This window comes from Penicillium chrysogenum (assembly GCF_028827035.1).
Source record: "Penicillium chrysogenum strain IBT 35668 chromosome Unknown utg000005l_segment0_segment0, whole genome shotgun sequence".
Taxonomy (NCBI): domain Eukaryota; kingdom Fungi; phylum Ascomycota; class Eurotiomycetes; order Eurotiales; family Aspergillaceae; genus Penicillium; species Penicillium chrysogenum.
The window spans coordinates 2115233-2135202 of NW_026622753.1; the positions used below are offsets into that span (position 1 = coordinate 2115233).

At 51.7% G+C, this 19970-nt stretch overlaps 8 protein-coding genes across 8 annotated transcripts; 4 read left to right on the top strand and 4 right to left on the bottom strand.

Moving 5' to 3' along the window:
• Positions 1–297: 297 nt before the first annotated feature.
• Positions 298–769, top strand: N7489_009195 (50S ribosomal protein L36; the record flags this gene model as incomplete). The annotated part of the gene is made up of 3 exons (XM_056714945.1): positions 298–546; positions 618–652; positions 730–769. The coding sequence occupies 3 exons, from the start codon at positions 298–300 to the stop codon at positions 767–769; spliced, it is 324 nt and encodes a 107-aa protein (XP_056562567.1).
• A 604-nt stretch (positions 770–1373) lies between these two features.
• N7489_009196 (elongation factor G) lies at positions 1374–3960 on the top strand (the record flags this gene model as incomplete). The annotated part of the gene is made up of 4 exons (XM_056714946.1): positions 1374–1576; positions 1634–1745; positions 1812–3841; positions 3906–3960. The coding sequence occupies 4 exons, from the start codon at positions 1374–1376 to the stop codon at positions 3958–3960; spliced, it is 2400 nt and encodes a 799-aa protein (XP_056562568.1).
• A 468-nt stretch (positions 3961–4428) lies between these two features.
• N7489_009197 (uncharacterized protein) lies at positions 4429–5640 on the bottom strand (the record flags this gene model as incomplete). The annotated part of the gene is made up of 1 exon (XM_056714947.1): positions 4429–5640. One exon carries the CDS (start codon positions 5638–5640, stop codon positions 4429–4431), a length of 1212 nt encoding a protein of 403 aa, XP_056562569.1.
• A 707-nt stretch (positions 5641–6347) lies between these two features.
• Positions 6348–9983, bottom strand: N7489_009198 (uncharacterized protein; the record flags this gene model as incomplete). The annotated part of the gene is made up of 1 exon (XM_056714948.1): positions 6348–9983. One exon carries the CDS (start codon positions 9981–9983, stop codon positions 6348–6350), a length of 3636 nt encoding a protein of 1211 aa, XP_056562570.1.
• Positions 9984–10480: 497 nt separating this feature from the next.
• Positions 10481–12563, bottom strand: N7489_009199 (MICOS complex subunit MIC60; the record flags this gene model as incomplete). Its single annotated transcript, XM_056714949.1, has 4 exons — positions 10481–10525; positions 10592–12204; positions 12279–12368; positions 12455–12563. 4 exons carry the CDS (start codon positions 12561–12563, stop codon positions 10481–10483), a joined length of 1857 nt encoding a protein of 618 aa, XP_056562571.1.
• A 1015-nt stretch (positions 12564–13578) lies between these two features.
• Positions 13579–14525, bottom strand: N7489_009200 (Rab family GTPase; the record flags this gene model as incomplete). Its single annotated transcript, XM_056714950.1, has 5 exons — positions 13579–13926; positions 14002–14193; positions 14277–14303; positions 14363–14382; positions 14456–14525. 5 exons carry the CDS (start codon positions 14523–14525, stop codon positions 13579–13581), a joined length of 657 nt encoding a protein of 218 aa, XP_056562572.1.
• Positions 14526–14913: 388 nt separating this feature from the next.
• N7489_009201 (putative phosphoinositide phosphatase (Sac1)) lies at positions 14914–17139 on the top strand (the record flags this gene model as incomplete). Its single annotated transcript, XM_056714951.1, has 3 exons — positions 14914–15121; positions 15173–16899; positions 16963–17139. The coding sequence occupies 3 exons, from the start codon at positions 14914–14916 to the stop codon at positions 17137–17139; spliced, it is 2112 nt and encodes a 703-aa protein (XP_056562573.1).
• An 828-nt stretch (positions 17140–17967) lies between these two features.
• N7489_009202 (tetrahydrofolate synthase) lies at positions 17968–19750 on the top strand (the record flags this gene model as incomplete). The annotated part of the gene is made up of 3 exons (XM_056714952.1): positions 17968–18072; positions 18148–18285; positions 18353–19750. Coding segments are annotated over 3 exons (1641 nt in total), but the record flags the coding sequence as incomplete, so codon positions are not given.
• Positions 19751–19970: the final 220 nt, after the last annotated feature.

The following is a 19970-nucleotide window of genomic DNA, read 5'->3' on the forward strand; positions in this document are numbered from 1 at the left end:
TAAACTAACTTTCTCGTCGAGTCGTTAAAAGGATTCACATATGGTCTCTGTTTTCACTGTCGCCGTTATACTTGTAGTGCAAAAGCGACCAATCACAGCGGTTAACCTCCCTCGGCCGACCGGCGATACAGAACCTCCGGCCAACATTTGCGATCGCAGCACGAGAGAACCTTCGGAGCCAAACATCAACCTCGCACCCCACCCCCATACGTCTTGTTCTTCATACGGTGATACTTGAGGCGCAGCCTCCAATTGATCACCTTCCGTGGAGATAGACTAAAGTCGAAACCCGCCGCCATGTTCTCCCTCCGCTCCGTCTTCGGTGCCTCCTCCGGGACCCTCCGCCAATTCCTCCCTTCTGTGACCACCCGGACCGCCTCATTACGACCTTTCTCGCACATGATTCGCAACAGCCTTACGAGGCTCCGTGGACAAGTAAAGTCCGGCAATGCTGTTGCCGTGGCGAATGGTTCTGCTAGGCAGGTGGAGCAGGTTCGGGGAATGAAGACTCGGTCTTCTGTTAAGAGACTGTGTGATGGTTGCAAGGTATGACTCAAGATATTGAATGCGTCCATCGTGGAATGATTGGGAAATGGTGGGTGCTGACTACTGAACAGCCCGTTCACCGGAAAGGCCGTGTCTACATCATTTGGTGAGTGATTACCCCGTGCCATTGATGGCTATGCTTGGAGTCGTTCGGTTTTAATATGTTTTTCCTTGGTCTTTTAGCTCGAAGAACCCCAAGCACAAGCAACGGCAAGGGAAATAGAGTCCTCGCTTTCCGTCATTTTCTCCGATAGCGTGCATCGCTTTGTCCCTCCGCGGCAGCCTTTACTCGAACGATCTGAGATATTGGCAATATCTCCAGACATACACGAACCTGCTCTCGACAACCAGGTCGTCTTTTAATACCTTGGATATACGGCTTGTGGCGGAACCAGGATCGGCGGCATACTTTTGCATTCTTCTTTCAAAACCAGACAGTGGTTGGATACCACGGCGCTTGTGTATTCTTCTTGTATATTAGTGTGGCAATCAAATTTATTGGGTCTTCATGTTTCAATTCAACCCATATCACGATCTCCAGTCTTGCCTTTCTTGGATGGCTAATATCCATGGCTATATGCGCAATTCACTCCAACCAACGACTTGTCACGAAGCTCAAAACTGCAAACAGCAGACATCATCGTTTTCAATGTCGATATCTCATTTTATAGTTCTACATCCACCGAATTGTAATCTCCCGGCTTTGATGGGCCGACGTAAATAGTCACGTGATACGTTCCTGGCTTCCCCGAACTTTTTTTCGGGGAGCCAACTAAACATTCAATTCGCGTTGATCATATCAATTCTGGTGTGGTTGGATCATCACCATGCGGTCTCCTTCTCTTGCCCGGTTACAAACCCGCGCGGTGTTTGGTTTGACGAGATCAGCTCGTTTCCAGCCCCAGACTCTTCTGCGCCAACGATGCGCTTCCACGGCCGCGTTCCGGTCCGCCGCTGTTGCGCCGGCTTACCAGTCGAAGTTGGGACAATGGGACCAGCGCCGAAATGCCTCTGCTGCTGCTTCTGCAGTGTAAGTATACTCGTCGGTCTGATATATTACTTTTACTCTGTTTAACATTATCGTTAGTCTCGAGGCTGCTAAGGTCAACCCGGACGGTCTGTCCCAAACCGCCATTATCGACAATCTCGATCCGGTCGAGGCCGCTCGTCTTGACAAGTGTCGTAACATTGGTATTGCGGTACATACTATTCCAATTGCTCCCACATCTGCTTTCGTCCTTGTCTAATGAAGTCTCCCTGCGCAGGCCCATATCGACAGCGGTAAAACTACCTGTACAGAGCGAGTTCTTTTCTACACTGGTCGTATCAAGGCTATCCACGAGGTCCGCGGGCGTGACAGCGTCGGTGCCAAGATGGACTCCATGGACTTGGAACGTGAGAAGGGTATTACCATCCAGTCCGCGGCCACTTTCTGTGACTGGGTTAAGAAGGATAAGGAGGGTGTTGAGCAAAAGTACCACCTCAACCTGATCGATACCCCCGGTCACATTGATTTCACCATCGAGGTCGAGAGAGCGCTGCGCGTTCTGGACGGCGCCGTCATGATTCTGTGTGCTGTCTCCGGTGTCCAGTCCCAAACGATTACCGTCGATCGCCAAATGCGCCGCTACAACGTTCCTCGTATCTCGTTCGTGAACAAGATGGACCGTATGGGTGCTAACCCCTTCAAGGCCGTTGACCAGATTAACAATAAGCTGAAGATGCCTGCGGCTGCTGTCCAGGTCCCCATCGGTGCCGAGGACGAGTTCGAGGGTGTCGTTGATTTGATCCGCATGAAGGCTCTATACAACGTTGGCGGAAGCGGTGAGGAGATTATGGAGAAGGATGAAATCCCCGAGAAGGTCAAGGCTATTGCGGAGGAGCGCCGCACCATGCTCATTGAGACTCTTGCCGATGTCGACGATGAGATTGCTGAAATTTTCTTGGAGGAACTCACGCCCAGCGAGGATCAGATCCGAGCCGCCATTCGCCGAGCCACTATTGGATTGAAGTTCACCCCCGTCTTCATGGGATCTGCTCTGGCCAACAAGTCTGTTCAGCCCATGCTGGACGGTGTCATTGATTACCTTCCCAACCCTGCTGAGGTTGAGAACCTTGCCCTTGACCAGAAGCGCGAGGAGGCGTCTGTCAAGCTTGTCCCCTACAGCTCTCTTCCTTTTGTTGGTCTGGCCTTCAAGCTGGAGGAGAGCAACTTCGGTCAATTGACCTATATCCGTGTCTACCAGGGTACTCTCCGCAAGGGCGCCAACGTCTTCAACGCTCGCAACAGCAAGAAGGTCAAGGTTCCCCGTATCGTCCGCATGCACTCCAACGACATGGAGGAAGTCAGCGAGATTGGCGCTGGTGAGATCTGTGCCGTGTTCGGTATTGAGTGTGCATCTGGTGACACCTTCACGGATGGCACTCTCGGCTACAGCATGTCATCCATGTTCGTTCCTGAGCCCGTTGTATCGCTCTCTATCAAGCCCAAGCAGAGCAAGGACGGTGCCAACTTCTCCAAGGCCATGGCCCGTTTCCAGAGAGAGGACCCGACCTTCCGAGTGAGCTACGATAGCGAGAGCGACCAAACCATTATCTCCGGCATGGGTGAACTCCACCTTGACATCTACGTGGAGCGTATGCGCCGTGAGTACCGGGTCGATTGCGAGACTGGCCAGCCCCAGGTCGCTTACCGTGAGACCATCGGCAACCGTGTTGAGTTCGACCACCTGCTCAAGAAGCAGTCCGGTGGACCCGGTGAATTTGCCCGTGTAATGGGGTACATGGAGCCTACCGGCGCCCTCGAGGAAAACAAGTTCGAGCAGCAGGTTATTGGAGGCAGCATTTCCGAGAAGTTCCTGTATGCTTGCGAGAAGGGCTTCAACCTTTCTTGTGAGAAGGGTCCTCTGATCGGCCACAAGGTTCTCGGTACTCGCATGGTCATCAACGACGGTGCCACCCACATGACCGATTCTTCCGAAATGTCCTTCAAGAATGCCACCCAGCAGGCATTCCGCAAGGCCTTCGCGGAAAGTCAGCCCTCTGTGCTGGAGCCCCTCATGAAGACGGTTGTGACCGCTCCGACTGAATTCCAGGGTGATGTTATCGGCCTGTTGAACAAGCGTAATGCCACTATCAACGACACCGAGACCGGTGTTGACGAGTTCACTGTCCACGCTGACTGCAGTCTGAACGGCATGTTCGGCTTCAGCAGTAACCTGCGTGCCGCCACTCAGGGCAAGGGTGAATACACCATGGAGTTCAGCCACTACGAGAAGGCTCCTCCTCACATGCAGTATGTTCCAACCAGAATAACTCCTCTGAATACTTCTTCCATTGCTAACCGCTTTCTCTTACAGGAAGGAACTCATCGCCAAGTACGTGAAGGCCCAGGCCGACAGACACAAGAAATAAACGATAAAATATGTAATAACCCCCTTCCCCTCCGACTACTCCGGCAATCCAAGCCAGGCAGTGCCTGGAATTGGCTCTCGTTGGAGCTAAGAAGCAGCATATCTTGCTTTCAATTCCTGCTGCTTCTTCCATCCTCAACAACCCCTGTACTATTTACGCATGGCACTATATCACACTGAGACTTTCTGGGACCTGTATTTCAAGATCAAGATACTACATTCTACTCTCCTGTCTGAACAAATAGATTATTGTTTTATTATATTCTTCTTTCTTTGGATTGTTCTTTCAAGCGTTGTACATTCAAAGAACCCATTTCACGAGACAAAAATATATCCAAAAGAAAGTTCAGTGTTGCTATTTCAAACCATACCTCATGCTAAAAAGACGTTGGATATCTTGGCCAAGAGATATCTCTTGCTGAACTCTAGATGTCTAATCCAAATTTATCGACTAAAAATCGCCAGTCATTCAATCACCACGCACTCGAGCCTTGCGCAAGTCTTCCACTCCCGCCTTCTTTTTAAGCGGAGGAGGCGGCGGGGGAACATTATAATGCCAAGGATCGCGAATATAGGCATATATAACGTCCGAGGGAGGATGTGGCCGGTTGGCGTTGACATCAACAGGAAGCTCTGGGCGGCGGGCTGCCGGGGACGAACGTAGGTCAGCCTTACCCTTCCCCTGTTCAATGTCAGCATGTTCGCTCTGCACACAGTCAGCCCATCTGACTCTAAGCTTCTTTCCTGCTTTGAAAGTCGACACACGCACAGATGAGGGATTCGGACTTGACGGGCGTGAAAGAGGTGGGAGTGGAAGGAGGGATTTATAGGCGGGAAGAGCCTTGCCAGTGGGTAGGGTGGGGAGAGACTTCTTCATGGGAAGAGGAGGGAGGGGCTTATCCTGTGATATGTTAGTCTGCTCCGAGGTATAGTCAATCCGATCTGTCCCATCAGGCAGAGGAAGGTCCTTGGAGGAATCGTTCTTGTGGATATTGAATCTCCGGAACGCCTGAATGATGGGAATATCTTCCTCACGCACGCCGGTGAACAAGGGGGGCAGGTCTCCCTCTGCATGATCATCGTCTCCTAGCTTGTCCACGAGGTCTTCAAACTCCGGGTCGCTAAGCGCACCCATGAAGAGGGGCCATCTCGGGTCAGCAGGCGGTGGTGTAGGGATACGCGGTGGAAGCTCCTTCGTGACAGTAGAGCTTCCAGCAGCACTCTTGCCCTGAACAGATCGTGGTTTCGAGTGAGTGTCTTCGCCGTAGACGGCCAGATTATCCCAGATGGGAGCGCCTGCTTCGTCTCGGATTTGATAGAATGCCAACACACGACGAGCGATGTGTAGCTGAGTTTGTCCATCCCTCACCATCATGGTCAGCCGGTAATCCAGATGAAAGTCTTGTTCATACAAGACAGTCACGAGGAATGCACCAATCGCGTCGCCTGGGACTTTGTCCAGAACCCACGTCCTCAAGCATCTTCTCAGGTAATGGATGGCTTTGAGGTCCCAGGAAACGAGAAGGCGGCGTTCTTGAACGGCAAGCATGGTGTCGGCCGGTCTATGCTCCAAGAATGACCGGAAAAGGGGTAGTAATTGCCACCGGCTAGTGCTGGCTTCCTTGTAGGCGCGGTTCACTGAGCGGATGTTAGTGGGGATCTTGTTACCTGTTGGAGACATTTTGGTGTATAAGACGATCGGTATATTGCGAATGAGGATGTACCTGAGGAGTGTTTTAGTTTCTGCTGGAAAGGGATCTTGCCAATAGTCGTAAAGGTTGATTGAATTCAACGGGTCTCTCCAGCTATTTATGCTTGCTGGTCCCTTTTATATGAAGGTTCCCATTGTTAAGCGTGGGCAAGAAAAGGAAAAACAAAGAGGTATACTTGCACACTTTCCTTTGGTTCTAAAGATATTGTTCTGAAATATCCTGCAAGAATGACAAAGTCGAACAAAGAAGAGAAAAAGCTTTGTTCCAAAAATTTCGAGTCTTTCATTGTCGACTGCGGTTGCTTGCAGAATATCATCGCGTATGATGCCCATGTCACCTCCCGGGGGCTGAAAGACGGTGGGCAACCTCCACCGTCAAAAGAGGCGAATGAACATTGGTCAAATCCAAATGTATTGGAGCAGAGGTATGACAGCTGAATTATGTACAAAACGTGAAGACAAAAGTATTCTGGGAATCATCTGAAACAGATGCAACGCTCCATTAAATCATATATGGTGAATTAGAAAAGACAGTGGACATAAACAAGCTCACTGGAAGGGTATATGCACGCCAACAAGGGCGATGGAGTTAAAAATGGTAATGTAAATAGAAAAGCACCCAACAGACTAGTGGGCACGGGAAAGGGATGAAGAAATGTCCAAATGCAGTCTGTAAATCACAGCCACAAGACCCATCGAATACCAGTGAAGGCACCCCGGAAGACACCACGCACAAGCTTGAAAGCCATGACAATCAGCCACACCCACCAAAGCATAGCAACAAGGGCCCATTCCAGAACCATGAAGCCAGTCCGACGAATCCACCGCAATCGACGGCGACGCTTACGAAGGCCTTTGTCAAGGGCATCACTCAGCTGCTTAACAGCGAGTGTGCTGGTGGTGTTGAGCTGGACACACAAGTCCTCAGCATCCATTGCCGTGGCTCGGACGCGAGGAGCCAGAGAATGATTGACCAGGTTTTCCAGGTTCCTCAGCTGGGACCGGAGAGGGGACGAGGTAGACGTGGATAAATGGTGCATGGATTGCTGGAACGAGTGCTGCGTGTCTTCGAAACGTTGGAGGAGGCATTGAGCAGCGAGGTCGAATTCGCCGATTCGTGTCACTTGTGGAACAGACGCACCAGGGCCCACGGCGCTTTGAAGCCAGGGAGGAACTGGCTCACGGGGAGTGTGGGCCCGGCGAGTAATCTCCCGGGCCTTAATCCCCGATGACAATAGAAGAGCTCGCGTGCGCTCAACTTCGGGTTTACCAGGCACGCCGGTGTCAATCAAGGTATGGATACTGCGCCCAGATATACTCCAGGCGCGACTAGCACCTGAAAGCCCTGTGCGTCTTCCCTCTGGGGAAATTCCCGGTGATGCTCGAGCGTTGGCAAGCCCAGTGACAGGAGGCCGTGTTAAGCTGAAAGGGATGGAAGGGTCTTTGATCTCGTCCCGCTTTATCCGTCCCGTGCGCAGAGAAGGGCTGAAATCAAGCGTTTTGCTGCGCGGCAGCGAGAATTTCTTGGGAGAATCACGGGAACCATAATGTCGTGGAGAGGAAACCTGTTCGCCAGGACTGCCGAAGTCGGTCACCTCTGGTGCTTCACTTCGTTCATCTTGCCTCAGGGGTGACGTGAAGGTTGGCAGAGAGGGAATAAAGCTTCGGGACGAGTTCTTCTCGGAATTTCTGCGAGTCAATCGCCCAGGCTCATCTGTAAATGTTGGTAGGCGCCGTAAAAGACCTTTGGAGCCAGGCTTCCTGTCACCCCTGGATTCTTCATCAGAATCGCTATCATCTGATGCAAGAGTAGTGGCGGACGATGATTTTCGAGATTCAGGTTCCGCGTCTTTCTTCAGAATGAGATCTCCGACCTTGGAGACCTCGTTTCCTACGATCTCTGCTATCCGACCTGGCCCCTTAAATATTCCTCGTAGCTTTGATTCGGGAAGATGGGGCCCTTTGCGAGACCGATATGCATCCACTCGATTGCCCTCGTGCGTGCCTTGATCATCGGGATAAGATGACGACACAACATCGGGAAGAGGACTCGGCTCGAGCTTGGACGCGCGCTCCGTCCGCGCAGGCGCCGTCGTTCGCTGACGCAAAGCCTCGAGTTCCGGCAATTCATCTTCCCGCTCTCGATCTCGATCTGCTTGTTTGCTCTTGCTGCGTTCGTGGCGTGAAACAATCTTATGACGGAGACCCTTCTTGGCAGGCGAGGGAGATCGACTTGACGGTGGTGACAGATTTACTGCTATGCTCGGGAAGTAGCCGACGCGAGCGGGAGAGTTAGGCGCAGTGCTATCCATGCCTTCCAGGGACATACGAGTATCCTGCCGGTCATCATGACTGCCTGCTGATGAGAGAGAGCCTTTTCGGTGTTTGCGGGATTGCTTCGTGTCGACGGAAAACGGCTCGACTGGCTGTGGTGTTCTCCCCCGATCAATGTCAGTGTTATGAACAGCCGGAGACTTGTCGCGGGATATCCGAGATCCCGAGTGTGCATGTTCGACGAATCTTTGGACATGGTCGCGGATATTCTCACGAGACCTGCGAGGCTTTTCATCGACGGAGGGGCGAGTATCTGAGCTTGAAGAACTCGACACGCTGCGCGAGCGCATTTTGACATGATCCCATCGTGAAGACTTTCGTTTGCTGGAAGCACTACGGCTGCGTAAGCTGTGCGAGTGGCTTCGAAATCTGTGCCTGTGCCGCCCACGACCCACGCTCTTGAATTCTTGCGCTAATGCAGGATGAGGACTGGAGATAGAAGTGCGCGGTGACGAATGTGCCTCCGCGTGATCTCCCACTTCGACTGAAAGGCGTTGCTGCTTCTGAGGCGTGCCGCGGTCCCCGCTTGTGTCCATGATAACTAACTCTGTGGGGTCAGGGTAGAGTCTATAACCATCCTTGTCGACCACCTTCGTCTTATTGGCACCATATTCCAGCCAGGCAGCATCGGCCAGAAGTTCTGCTGGCGATATCTTCCAATCGATACGTGGTCGACGGGCCTTCATGCTGCTGGTTCGGCTAACTCGCCGCAAACTCGACCCCGGAGACGTGGGCATCATATCCATATCTTCATGTTCCCCAATAGACACATGGCGACGACCTTGTTGGAAAGGTGGCAGCTTCAAGCAATCTAGTCGGTCGTACTCTCTTAGGGGGTACTTATGCGCGACGTCGTTGATCCATTGGTGGACTCTTTCAACGTCGTGCCATCCTTCTGCGGCTGGATCGATAGAGCATTTCTCACGATACCTGACTTTTCGGTTGCGAATCATTTGAAGCGGGTTATAGCTTCGGTTGGGGTTCTGTGACTTAGACTCGGAGTCACGCTTGACTGCATCTCGAAGAGGTGGCAACGAGGGTAGGAGCCGCATGTATTCATGAAATAAATCAAAATGATTGCGTGCTCTCTCGGCACGAGCCAAAGTGCTTTCGGAGAATTCGTATGCCCGGTGATCCTCGACCGCGGATGGAGGCAACAAATTCATAACAGATGATTGCTCTAAGCTCGGCAGTGTCCCCTGTGATAAACGATTACCAGAGACCTGAGTGAGATTGCGATACGGCGAGTCGAGCTGGAACTTCTTCTCTAGTGGGGAATACCCGTAGCTGTCAGTTGTTGAAACAGCAGGTTGAGAGACAGATATTGGTCTTCGGCTCTCAGAGCCCGGGGGTATTCCAGAAGCTGTCCTCCTCCGAGACTCATTAAGGTTCAAGGCTAGATTTACGATCTGGATCGAGTCCCTATCGAGGCCAGGAGTTGAATGTGCCACATTGTCTTCATGTACCTGAGGCTGCGAGGAGCTTCCAGAGGGCTGTCTATCAGGAGGCGCAGAAGCTTGCCGAGCAGTGGTCGGGCTTGGACTTGCATTTTCCGGCATTACCTCAGATGCCTGGCGCTTCTTCCGGCTCCATGGGAACCGCGAGCGTTGCTTGGGGACCACGATATCCGGTTCGGGAACGCTGCGCTTCTCTTGGGGAGGTTCTGGGGGGCGGGGGCGTTGCAAGCTGACTCTTGTGCTTCGTGTGCGGGGCAATGAGTCAAGCAAGAAGCCACCTGAGCTCTGGGTTCTCCGCTGGCCCGGTGTCCTTCGGTCTCCATCACGGGAACTGCTGCCCAGTGTAGTCCCCTCTAACTCCCCGCTTGCTTGGCCGTCGTTCTTTTGGGGCGGGGTATGACGAAATGAGCTTTCATCGGATCGTGGTAAAGGCGACGCAGTTTCTGGGGACCGATCTCGGTTTCGTCCATTCGCCGGAGACATCGAAGATCGTACAGGGGGCTCGTTCGGTCGTTGCGACATTGCTGCAGGAAGGCAACAATGCTAAATGGCAACGTTCGAGAAAGAGACAGACATAATTTGGCCAGATATAAGCATAAGTGCGATCTGCCAAGTTGGCAAGGGTTCAAATACCGGCGAAAATTCAAGACAATGTTGCACAATCAGCCTACAAAGACGCAACATCCCCAGTGTAGATCTGAATGCGCGTCAGGCAATGTTACGTAATCACTTTATTCGCCCGCCCGGGCACCCGTGGACGGACTGGCCTGGGCAGCCCCGGGCACGAAACCCCCAGTGGAGTCGAGGATGGAGTCTTAATTCGTGATCTAACTTAGGACCAGAGGCTGCATTAAGTCCTAACGCATGGAGGCTATGTAACGTACACCTTAAGACAAGTCAAGAGACATGGGAAAGTTCTAGCATTTGAGTCTAAAGCACAAGTACAACTAGAGGTACAGTTCCTGTAAATGATGGGATATACAGGGTAAAATGAATTTATCTTCGCTCAAAGTATGCGCTTACTCAACCCGCAAGCACTGGAGGCGGGCCTCGGCCTCGATGACCTGGGAAAGGAAACGTTAGTGGATCTGTTGCAAATTGCCAACCCGAAAGATAAAACAAAAACTTACTTCGAGAGCCTGTCTGACCTCAAGAACCTTGCGAACATCACCCAACCAGTCCTTGCTGAGAATCTTAGCCCAGCCCTGGAGGGTGTTCATTTCCCGAGCGGCGGCGTCAACATCGCCCTGCTGCAACAAGTTCTCAGTGCGCACCAGAACGCTCTCGACGTCATCACCCTCAGACAAAGCATCCTTCTTGAACATAACCTTGCTCAGGACAAGGCTGGCAGCGTGACTTGCCACACCGGCATCCTCGGGCAGAAGGCTAGCCTTGCGGACTTCACTTGCAACTCGGCGGAAACGCTCGAAGATCTGAGTAGTGGAGGGAATACCACGCTGGTAAGCGGTGGGGTTGATAGATGCGATGGCAGCCTCGACGACGGCATCACCAGCAGCAAGCTCTTTCACGGCCACAAGCTCACGGATGAACGGGCGGGGGGTCTCAGCACGCTCGACCACGGTCCGAACGGCATCCAGGGCGACCTGCAGCTGCTGAGTCTTGAGATTGGCGTCGATAACGTCGCTCCATCCAGCGGTAAGCTTCTCAAGTTCGTTAACGTCAGCGGTGAGCTCAGTCAGCTTGCTCAGACGGCCTTCACGCTCGCGTTCCACAAGGCTCTTGACCTCGTGAACATACTTGCGGTTCAACTCGATGGCCTGCTCAACGAGCTCATTCTGAAGACGCTGCTCAGCAAGCTCCTGGGCATGGCGGAGCTCGGTGTTGACCTTCTGCTGGTATGCCAGGGCGAGCTTCTCGCGCTCGGCCTCGAACTCTTCACGGAACGAAGCAAGATCAGTGGAACGCACTTCCTCGAACTGGCGCATCAATTCACGTGCCGACTCATCAAAAGTAGCATGTAGCTTGTTAAGCTCCTCCTGGGCAGTGTTGCGAGCCTCACTGCGAATAGCAGCGATCTTCTCGGCGATCTTCTCCAACTCTCCCTTGGCCTTGGCGACAGGCGCAGAGTATTTGTTGGAGTTTTCGTCGGCGCTGATGACGGTAACGATGTCGTTGAAGGTCTTAACCAGATCCTGAACAACAGTGTCATCACCATCCTGCAACTGGAGCAATTCAATCGTGCTCGCAGAAACAGCAGGTTTTCTGGGCTCATCCAGTGAGACTGGGCTCTTCGCCTCGGATTCGGGCTTCGCCTCCTTGGTGCTGTGCTTCGAGGCCGTGTCTTCCTTGGCCTTCACGACTGCGGCGTTCCGCTCCTCGGGCTTGGCGGCCGCGGGCTTAATTTGTCCCTCGTGAGCTGCCTCTGCCTTCTTACGATCGGCATCGGCCTTTTGTTCTTCAGCAACCTTCCAGGACAGACCGCTCTTGCTAGGGATTGTCACGGGCTTTCCCTCTTCTCGGGGTGCAGCCGGGAGACGGTTTGGGTGTCTCAAGGCATTGGGGAAGCGGCGGTAGAAGTCGCGCTCCTCGAAGTAAAGAACAGATTCCTCACCGTAGGGAATGTACTCGGTGAAGAAATCGTGGAAGTTGTCGAACTTCAGGGCCAGGAAGATGCTGCCACCATAGGCAAAGCCGGATGTGAGGATCAGATAAATCAAGAACCGACGGAAACGACCGGATTTGCGGGGAGCAGCTGCCGGAGGCGAGGGAGGAAGCTTAGATTCTGCAAAAATAAATCGTATCAGGACATGGGGGGTAGGCCTCAATGGTAATTGATGAACGAGGGGGCCGTCATACCTTGTTCAGCGGCCTTCGAGATGGTCTCGGGAGGGACACTGGATTCGGAGGAAGGGGAGACTGGTGTGGGACCACCGGTGGTAGGGGGGGCTTAGAATCAGCGAAGAATCGCTGCGCGTGACGATTGTGAGTATAAAGAAATAGGAAGCTTGGGGATATGGTTCTCTTTACCTGACCTGCCAGCCGGTTGCTTGCACCGGCTCTGGACAGCCATTGCGACGGGATCCGTTGGCGGACAGGGTTTGACAGCAATTGCCGACCCGGGGCAATCGAGGAGCGCAGCATGACGAGCCGCACAATCGCCAAAATTAGTGCTAAAGGTGATCAGAAAGATGGATGAGTAGGAAAACGGGAACTTGGTTGCTCAGTTGCGATCCGCCCCGATAATCCTGCGGGCGGTCAGGGCTTTGCGCGCCATTTCATGCCCACTTCCGTACATACTAACCCCAGAGAAGTATAACTGGGGTTTTGATTCAGTGGATTAGAAGATGAAATAGAGCTTGGTCTATAAATACATATGTATGGGAACATCTTATCCAGGATATTGGCCACTGGTTAGGTGTTCGGGTCAGTTATCAACACCAGCCGACCCCGGGAGAAATATATCTATCTAAGCAACACACATCCATGGATATATATCCGAAAACCAAGTAACAAAATATTCACGCTTGTTGACTATATCCAGAAGCAAGGCGCCTAAGTAGAGAGAACTCATTTATCTCTTCGGCCTGGCTACACCACTTAACATATTGTAGGTCTTCACTGTACATACAGGTGAGGAAAATGTATTATTTGAGCATAACATACTAATAATTCTGAGAGAGACAAGGGTAACGGGAATAGCAGGAATTCAGTCCAAGACGTAGGACGAAAGAAAGAAGAGCAGATGCAGACGCCAGGTGAGAAGGAACAAGGAGTACAGAAGGAACAGCACCGTCAAAGCACCGACAGATCCAGCTGCAGCATGTCTAAAGCCAAATTCCATGTGGCTCCATGGAAGTTAAATCCTTCTGCCAACGGTGGACTTGTGAAACCTCAATTGAGCAGGCTGAGCAAGGACAAAAGAAGCAAAGAAAATCCGAGAGGGCTAGATTGATCATGAACCGAGAGTCTATCCCTCGGCTCCGTAGCGGGTAGAGAATGGTGCCAGAGTCCGATCGAATGACATTGGCGAAATCATAGAAAGTCACAGAGTTATACCACCGTTGAATGATGCTGGGATGTGTAGCCTTCGCCTTCTCTCAAACGGTGTGTAAAGGGAGGGCGCACTGGCTAAGGGGGAATATGATCGGGTAATTGTTCAACAATTGCAAGCACCGGCACCCTGAGTTCCAGGAGCCTCTGGTCGCAAGTCAACGCCGGGCCGAGGAGTGGCCCGCATGTTCCGAGGACCGGCCTGATCCAGAGGCAGTTTCTTGGCGATGGCGGTGAATAGTTCCTTGACATTCGTCGAGGACTTGGCAGAGGTTTCGAAGAAAAGCAGGCCCGCTTCACGGGCGTAGGCCTCGGCGTCGGCCTCTTGGATTGCTCGCTTATCAGGGCTCTCCGTGACAAGATCAAGCTTGTTGCCTGCCAGCGCGATCACAATGTTTTCATTCGCTTGACGCTGGAGTTCCTTCACCCACGATTTGGCTTTGTCTAGCGATGACTAAAGGGTGTTTCCACGAATGTTAGCTTCTACACTTGCAATAAGCCGAAGACATGATGTAGGACTGGACCATACAGCTTGAGTGATGTCATAGACGACCACAGCGCAGTTGGCGTTGCGATAATACATCGGAGCAAGCGACTTATACCGCTCCTGGCCGGCAGTATCCCAAATTTCGAACTTGACTGTGGTGGTATCATCGAGGGAGATGGTTTGCGTCAGGAAGGCGGCCCCGATAGTCGACTCGCGATAATCATCGAATTGGTCCTGAACCGAGAGATTAGCGTTTTATTACTCCATGTGCGCTCGGCTCGCCGCGGCAAGTAATGTGACGATCGTTAAAGACTCACTTTAACGAATCTGAGAACTAGCGAACTCTGGAAGATAGCGGTCAAGTCAGTGGCTGATAAAGAAGATCGCAAGTGTTATCCCAAACCTTTCCGACGGCGGACTCTCCTATAAGCACAGTATGTCAGCTATAGATCCAAAGAACGAAAAGAAAAGCTTGCAAGTAAATGCCAGAACGTACCAAGAAGGACGAGTTTGAACTGGGCAAATCGTGCGCCCGGGCGGGCTCCTGCTGCTTGTCTGGAAGCCATGATCAGGAGAGGATGGAGGGTTCTGGGGGAGGGTCGAAGGAAGGAAGATAAAACGGTCGAGGAACTGAGATATATCAAGGTCTCAAGACCCGAAATAAGATGAGAAAAATGGGAAGATCCAAAGGGTACAAATAAAGATTCAAGACACTTCAAAGACCTTGAGGCAGACAGGAATAGATGACGGAAGGCCCAGCCACAGGAGCAGCGGGGCGGTGTGGCTGCGTACTGACCAGAGTGGCCCGCCGTTACTTTTGTACCTTCCCTTGTCTTTGGGGGAACTTTGGACCGAGGAGAAACCTTGGATTTACTTATGCTGCTTCTTCTTCTTTTCCTTCTTCACATTCCCTTGTAATCACTCATTTTTCAGGAGGTCATTGTTTTTCACATCATGGCTCCTACTATTCTCCCGTTTCGGGATATCAACCTACATGCATCGCCTTCCCACTATGCCTTTACTTCGCCATCATCACGCCAAGCACCCACTCTGGTAGTCGACCGACCAACTGGTGATTTACGTTTGAACGATGGCCCCCTTCCAGGTGCTAAGCGCATTTCCAGTATTGCTGGAATTCTCGGAATTCTCAAGTTGAAGCTTGGTAATTACGCCCATAAAATTGAAACTCAGGAGGTTGCGCTGACACTCACAGATAAATACATCATTGTTATCACCAAAGCCCAGCCCATGGGACGGTTGCGCGGCCATATGGTGTACAAAGTCGCCGGAACAGAATTCCTCCCTATGCGAGAACGACCGCTTCACGACACCGACGAAGATGCCTATCTTACATTGGTGAAAGACCTGCTTCGAAGGGGACCCATGTACTTCTCCTACTCGCTGGATATCACCAATAATTTCCAGCGACAGTCACAAACTGCCCCCAACGTTCCGATGTGGAAGGGCGCAGACGACCGCTTCTTCTGGAATCGCTTTATTCAATCCGATCTGATCAACTTCAGCCTCGGAGTCAACGATACAAGCGGAATTCGCTACGGCCCCCAGCCAGGAGTCGACCCCTACATCTTGCCGGTGATGTTCGGTATGATGCGCATTACTCCTGCCCGAGTGAAGTCAACATCCTTCACCTTCGCGCTTATCACCCGGCGATCCAGACACCGCGCCGGAACGAGATATTTCTCTCGCGGAATCGATGAGCAAGGCAACGTTTCAAACTACAACGAGACCGAACAGATTGTGATCTTGAATGACTCGGCGGGTGGACTATCTGGGTTTGGTGGAGGTCAATCAATGACCAGTGGCAAGGCTGGGCAAGACCTCCAAGTCTACTCCTTTGTGCAAACTCGAGGCAGCGTTCCCCTATTCTGGGCTGAAGTTAACGATCTCAAGTATACACCGAAACTTCAGGTTCGTGACGTTGAGACTTCCGTCGAGGCTGCACGGAAGCATTTCGCCGAGCAGATTCGCATCTATGGAGAAAATTACATGGTCAACCTCGTCAACCAAAAGGGCAGGGAGGAGAATGTCAAGCGCGCATACGAGCAGCTGGTTCGCACACTAGTCACATCCACTTCTGAAAGCACCGAAACTGATGAACGCACCTCTGAAAAGACGCATGTCTTGGAAGCAGGGTTCAAGCAAAAGGAGATGGATCGATTGCATTATGTGTACTTTGATTTCCACAACGAGACTAAGGGCCTCAAGTGGCATCGCGCAGAGTTGCTCATGGGCCGTCTGAACGACGGGCTGACCCAGGGCGGTTATTTCCGTGGGGTTGAAAGTCCTGGTGCCCCCGGTGGGCAGCTGGATACTCGTTCTACGCAAACGAGTGTTGTCCGAACAAATTGTATGGATTGTCTGGACCGCACTAATGTAGTGCAGAGCATGCTCGGCCGCTGGGCGGTTACACGGCAGCTCATGGACGCAGGCGTTCTCCGTCCCGGGGAGACTGCCAACGATGACCAAGAGTTTGAAGATCTGTTCAGGAATATTTGGGCAGACAACGCAGATGTGGTCTCCAAGTCTTATTCCGGTACAGGTGCCCTGAAGACAGATTTCACTCGGACTGGCAAACGTACGCGGGCCGGCATGCTGCAAGATTTGAACAATTCCATCACGCGATATGTGCGCAACAACTTCATGGACGGTCCTCGACAAGATGGGTTTGACGTGTTTTTGGGCACCTATATCCCATCGGATTCGACATTTGCCAACATCCAACTATTCCTTGATCAGCGACCACTTGTCATCCAGTCGGTTCCATATGTCCTCGCTGCTAGTGTGTTCATGATCTTGGTTGCGCTTTTCACAAGACGATTGCCTGATGCCGCTGTGTGGCCGCTTCGGCTGTTTATGATATTCTGGTTGCTGGTGGCGGTCTACTGTTTCCGTTTCGTGCACGGGCACGGCATGCTCTATGTAAGTTCATTCCATGCTGCCCAAGTTGAAGTATTGTCCCACTGACCCTTTGTTTTCCGTTAGGTCAATTGGCCCAAGCTAAACACACCAGTGGCTGGCGCCGAAGGGTACCAGGATGCTCTCATCAAAGCGCGCTCTGACCCCATCATCGGTAATTGGCTTCCTGCCAAACGGCACCAGCGTGGTATTAGCAATGCCCGTCTCGTGTTTTTGGAGGAGGGCAAGACTAGGATCGAGTAAATGTTTCGCTCATCCCGGCGTTTTGGCTATTTCTTTTCCCCCTTCGTTCTCATATTCTCTATACTCCCATGACTGCATGTTTTATTACCATTCTTTTCACCACTACAGGCCCGCCGGTATTTTCCTTTCCTCTTTCTCGCCCCTTCAATTCAATTCTAATTCATCTTTGTTTGAACACTGTTTCTTTGCTCGAAAGCGAGAATTTCCAGCTGTATGCTGCTGTTGTGATTTTACATCGGTTCCCACTGCTCCGGCTGCTCGGATCCTCCCTCGAAGTTCTCGAGAGCTTAGCCAATGCATGAATGGTTCGAAGACCTACATCCATCTTTCTACTATAACATCTCATCTTGCGACTCAGACATGTTGTGATTAAAGTGCGTGTTTCTATGTATCAAATCAGACACTAGGGTTTTCTGTATTTTTCTACCTGATACATATTCACCTGCGCCCTGGGGTTCGCATACATACCTCTCTTGTCTTAATTAAGCCATATGTACATATGTATATATGACTTCATAGTCGCGATAGTGTTGTCTATTGGTCACTTCTTGCTGTAACTTCGTACAGGAAACACCGAAAACTGCAACATGCGAGATGATGCTATACAAACCTATTGTGGATGTATCAATCCACTGTTTATGTATGAGCACCAACCACTTATATAAATCACTTAAGTTCAGTTTGGTTCTATGCAGAAGGACCACGTGACCTTCCCGATCAGCTCCAAATGGGTTTCCCGAGGAGAGCGGGGGACCAACCAGAGAATCATAAATTGTTAGAGCTACCGGGGGTTTCTTTAACCACCCCTGCTCATTTGAGGAAATCAGGCACGGGTGTGAATTGTTCATGAGAAGGCTCTGGATCTCTACTCGCTGGCAGTTTTGCGCACGGCGATTCTCGACTCGTTCGCCCACCATGACTCGAACATATGAGGTATGCGACCCGACGTTTTGCGACAACGGATTGCTTCCGTCAAGATATGGCGTATGCTGACTTTGGAATGCATAGGATGCAATTGCATCTCTTAACTCATTGCAGACTAACTATGCAATTGTGGAGGCGCTCAGGAAGTCCAAAACGAGGCAGGAGATGAACGAGCTATCTCTCCCGCAAACAGTGGAGTGGCTGCGGCGCATTGGATACCAGGTGCGCTAATTGCAGGAGACTTGTTTTCTTACGAGTGGAGCTAATGCGAGATCTTTACGTTCCCTAGCCTGCCGACCTTAACCGTCTGAACGCCATTCATGTCGCCGGCACGAAAGGCAAGGGCTCGACCTCCGCATTCATCTCCACCATCCTCTCCCAGTATACTCGTAAAGATGCGGATCAACCTGGATCCAATCTTAAGATCGGTCTTTTTACCTCGCCGCACCTCCGGTTTGCACGTGAGCGCATAAAGATTGACAATGCCCCATTGTCCGAAGAGCAGTTTGCGCGCTATTTCTTCGAAGTATGGGATCGCCTTGAGAACTCTGCTAAACTGGCGGGTGAAGATCCCACCGGACCTGGGACGAAACCGCAATATTTCCGGTACTTGACCTTGATGGCATTCCATACCTACTTGAGCGAGGGCGTGGACGCGGCGGTGATTGAATGTGGAATCGGTGGTCAATATGATTGCACCAACGTGATCCCAGAACCCAAAGTGACAGCGGTCAGTAGCCTGGGCATTGATCACGTTGATATGCTTGGACATACAATCGAGGAAATCGCGTGGCACAAGGCTGGCATTTTCAAGCGTGGTGTAAATGGGTTTGCGGCACCACAACCTCTGGGTGCGGAGCAAGTCTTGGCTAAACGCGCCGAGGAGGCTGGCGCCCGGATGGAAATTGTGCGTGGCCATTCAGAGCTTCGCCCTGAGAGTAGCAAGATCACCCTTGGGTTAGCTGGAGACTTCCAGTACACCAACGCATCAGTGGCAGTGGCAGCTGCCGGGGACTTCTTGCGCCAAGTTGGCATCGAAGTCACAGACAATATTATGGAAGGACCACTACCGGCGAAGTTCAAGACCGGGCTCGAGGAAACTCGTCTAGGTGGCAGGTGTGAGACCCGATTTGAGAAGAATGTATCTTGGTATATCGATGGTGGGCACACTTTGGAGAGCATCCGGCTGGCTGGCCAGTGGTTTGCGTCGCGGATCCAGGCCGACTCCTCATCCGAGGATGTAGCTGCCAAGAAGACAAGGATTCTGATCTTCAACCAACAGACTCGTAACAGCACAGCTCTTGCTCATGCTCTCCACGAGACCCTCACATCTGCCCTTAGGAACGATACACCATTCACTCATGCCCTCTTCTGCACGAATATCACATACAAACAGGCGGGCTTCCGACCTGACTTGGTCAGTATGAACACCAACGCTGACGACCTCGAACTCCTTCGAGTCCAGAAATCTCTAGCACAGGAGTGGAATGCTATTGACCCTCGCACTCAAACACATGTTTTTGGTACAATCGAGGAGGCTGTTGACTTTGCACGGGAAGTTGCGGGCCAGGAACGCAAAGTCCTGCAGAAGGACGAAGCTCCGGTCATGACTTTTGTCACCGGCAGCCTCCACTTGGTCGGAGGATTCCTCGATGTGCTTGAGACGAAGCCACCTAGTGATGTGTGATTCCCTGATGATTGGTAGCCCGGAGCTCCAATGACCCTTGCATTCTTGTATCAACACTTGAGATGGATATGCCTATAGCTTAGCATGGAACGGACATAGAGGTGTTTTTGCTTGGATTTCAACAATTCTTCGATTCTCAATATAATTTCCCAGTTTACCATTTGAATGAGGCCATAGTCGAAATCCTGTACGTGCTTTTAGATTTACATGAGCTTTGCAG